The sequence below is a fragment of the Frankliniella occidentalis genome, unplaced genomic scaffold (genome assembly GCF_000697945.3).
Source record: "Frankliniella occidentalis isolate FOCC.00 unplaced genomic scaffold, Focc_3.1 Scaffold208, whole genome shotgun sequence".
Lineage (NCBI taxonomy): Eukaryota > Metazoa > Arthropoda > Insecta > Thysanoptera > Thripidae > Frankliniella > Frankliniella occidentalis.
This window is the reverse complement of record NW_026267334.1, coordinates 350,680-353,549: the sequence shown is the minus strand read 5'-3', so window position 1 is coordinate 353,549 and position 2,870 is coordinate 350,680. Positions and strand designations below refer to the sequence as shown.

The following is a 2,870-nucleotide window of genomic DNA, read 5'->3' as shown; positions in this document are numbered from 1 at the left end:
AACCAGTCCCGCGAGCAAAGTGAAAAACTGGCGGCGCAGTCACGACAGAGCGCAGCCTCGAAAAAAAAACAACGAGTGTTGGGGAATTTTATTTTTGCTCGATTTGGAGAAAAGTGTCACTGTTAAAAATGTTATACCCAATATACGGCACATCAGACAAAACACAAAATAACACTATGATCTGGTAATGGTATCTCAAAAAAGAATGATGGTAAGGAGTAGATGTAATGCGAACGGCCTCAGCAAAGCAGGCTGACCGGGTGGTGAGCGTGACGCTGAGAAAACAAGCAGCGTTGGCGGCAAATAATAATATGTACCGCTGCTGTTTATCACCGTCACAGGCTAGCGGCTCATTGAGATTGGGCCGGCGCTCCTGCTGCTGCTGGTCACCAGCCTGGTCACCAGCCTGGGCACCAGCCGAAGGGAATTCCGAAAATTATAAAGGAACCGCACCTTGTACAGTAGCGCAAGACACGCAAGAAGAGGGAGAAAAGGGTGCTTTGAAAGTCAAAGAGCACTGAGAAAATGTTTTGGTCCTGTGCACTGGACTTTTAGTCCCAGACCGAAGGTTTTTGACGCACTAAACAATTTGCTCTAAGGACAAAAGTTTTGTTGCCTGGCCTCACATGTTCATTGCATGTCACCAAAGTTTCTGATCGCGGAAACAAAATGTTTAGTGCTGGGATCAAAATACGACGCAATAGACAACTGTCTTGCCCTAGCGAAGAACATTTTTTCTCAGCGAGGGTTTGGTATTGATAAATTTGGAATACGTTGTGCACTTTTCTAATTATGAGCGAAAGAGAGAGGTTGCGAGGAGCAGGGCAAAACGGGTGCATTTTTAATCACGACACATTCATTTTCTATCAGCAACTATTCGATGATACGGGCGCAAAAAAAAACGCTCGCAGCCCGTATCAGATCCGGCGCAACACTTTATCGAAGGTATTAAATGATTTTAGGAGTATATATAGTTCAAGGAATCAAACAGTGTAAAACTTATTATCATATTCTTGACGTGGCTTTAGCGGCATAAGAAAAACAAACAATAAAAATAATGGTTGCTATGGTCTGGCTACGCACGCGCGGCAGCCAACCCAATCCATCAGCAGCCCAGCCGGCCAATCAGGTGGCGCCGTGTCTGTCAACGAAACCGAATCGTACGGCGGCAGCGGCGGGGCCGGGCCCGGGCCGGCAGGGCCGGCAGGCCATCCATCATAATGGAAAGATACTTCCTGCCTGTCGACACCCTGACCCCCGGGCATCCCCAGCCAGGGTCCCGGCCAGGGGTGACTCATTGTTTGCACAGAGTGCACCGGCAAAAATATCAGACCACGCACACCCAACTTTTGTTTCCCCAATAGAGCAATATTTCTCAAGAACACACGCGTAGTAGGATGATTGACATTGCGAAACGAGTACAGCAGCAAATACGGTTTGATTTGAAATACGATACGCGCTCTCACAGCAGATTGTTAGCTGTCTTTTAAATTACAACTTAGAGGCATCATCTTGAGAATTTGCTAGGAAAGCTTAGCATAAGCTAAAGAGGCTTAATATTTCGTATAATAGGGTTAAAGATTTAAAAATTAATGTAGGAGTATTAGAAATCTTTCGACATATAACTCATTTCATTTCTCAACATATATTGTTGCCCGTGCATCATCACCTACATGCAACCTGTCAACCTCTCTTATGCCCACAACTAATAACATAACGTATACAGTTGCGCCCTCACAAACCACCAAAATGCCTTGTTATTACGAAGAAAAGCCTTGGAATTGCAAATCAAGTGCTTCCCAATTATTGAAAAGAATTTTAGTGTTGACGATCACTTTCGTATAGGTTTCAACTGGATAAAACGAGATGTGGCCGACTCGTATAATACTGGTTACACGCACCTTACAGTACTAGACTTTCGGAATAAACACCATTTCTGCTGAAAGGCATACCAATTGTTTTTTTCCCTTGCCAGAGAATATTTTGGCCTTATAGCGTCCATATGGCATGATTGGGATTTTAGGAAATTCCCATTTCACTGGGGTGTTATAGACCACGTAAATTCCCTGTAATAATAAATGCACAGCTTTTAGCTACATAATATATTCTTGTGAGTTCAAAGCGCCGTAACACAACAGCTTAAGCTCTTGAACATACGTTACTAAGGAAAGATAAAACAGAGGAGTTGTGGTTTCACTACTTACAGGTTTTATTATGCATGCGCTCTCTGCACTAGCACTCTGATTTAAAATTTTCTCGTAATAGTCAGGGGTGAGAACTCTTAACATTGTACACGCCTTATCTTGAAACTTGAAGACAAAGGCGTTTTCCTTCCATTGGTTTTGTGCCCAAACATCAAAATAAACTTTACACTGTTGTAATGAAGATACATTCAATCGTCTCTCCAGATTTTTACTAGCATCTTCTTAGTTTTACGATAGGCATAAATGAATATCTTACAGCAATATCTTACCCAGAGGCTATCATCCAAGGTTACATTCACACCAGTTACATTACCGGTCAGGCGTTGTAATTCTCTTGGTTTTTGTGGGTTGAAGTGACTGGTCCGAAAATAAACTCTCCACGCCATTGCCACGTTGTTTTCACACGTGTAAAAGCGCTCAATGTAAGCTGTGTAAGGGCCCTATACGAAAAAAAGATTCGAAATCGAGATGTTAAACCCACCGCCATCCACAGAGTAACAACTTGTCAATGTCACGGTAAAAAAACACCGTGTTGATGACGTAGTCCAAAGTTCACGAGGACATTTAACTTGCTAACCTACCGCGAAAGAGTTGATAGCTTTGCCGTGGATGCCGTCCTTGCACAGGAGTGTGAGCAGGGCCACAAGTCTGAATGACATATTGAAT

The 2,870-nt window shown here is 43.3% G+C and overlaps 1 protein-coding gene across 1 annotated transcript in view; it reads right to left on the bottom strand.

Moving 5' to 3' along the window:
- Positions 1–2,864, bottom strand: part of LOC113215105 (uncharacterized) — a gene marked incomplete at its 3' end in the record, with an annotated part of 11,877 nt that extends 9,013 nt beyond the window's left edge. The window contains exons 1-4 of the mRNA XM_052272492.1: positions 2,786–2,864; positions 2,474–2,644; positions 2,205–2,372; positions 1,953–2,066 (exon numbers count right to left, since the gene is read on the bottom strand). Coding sequence (XP_052128452.1) covers positions 1,953–2,066; positions 2,205–2,372; positions 2,474–2,644; positions 2,786–2,863 — 531 coding nt within the window. The remainder of the gene's footprint in view (positions 1–1,952; positions 2,067–2,204; positions 2,373–2,473; positions 2,645–2,785) is intronic.
- Positions 2,865–2,870: the final 6 nt, after the last annotated feature.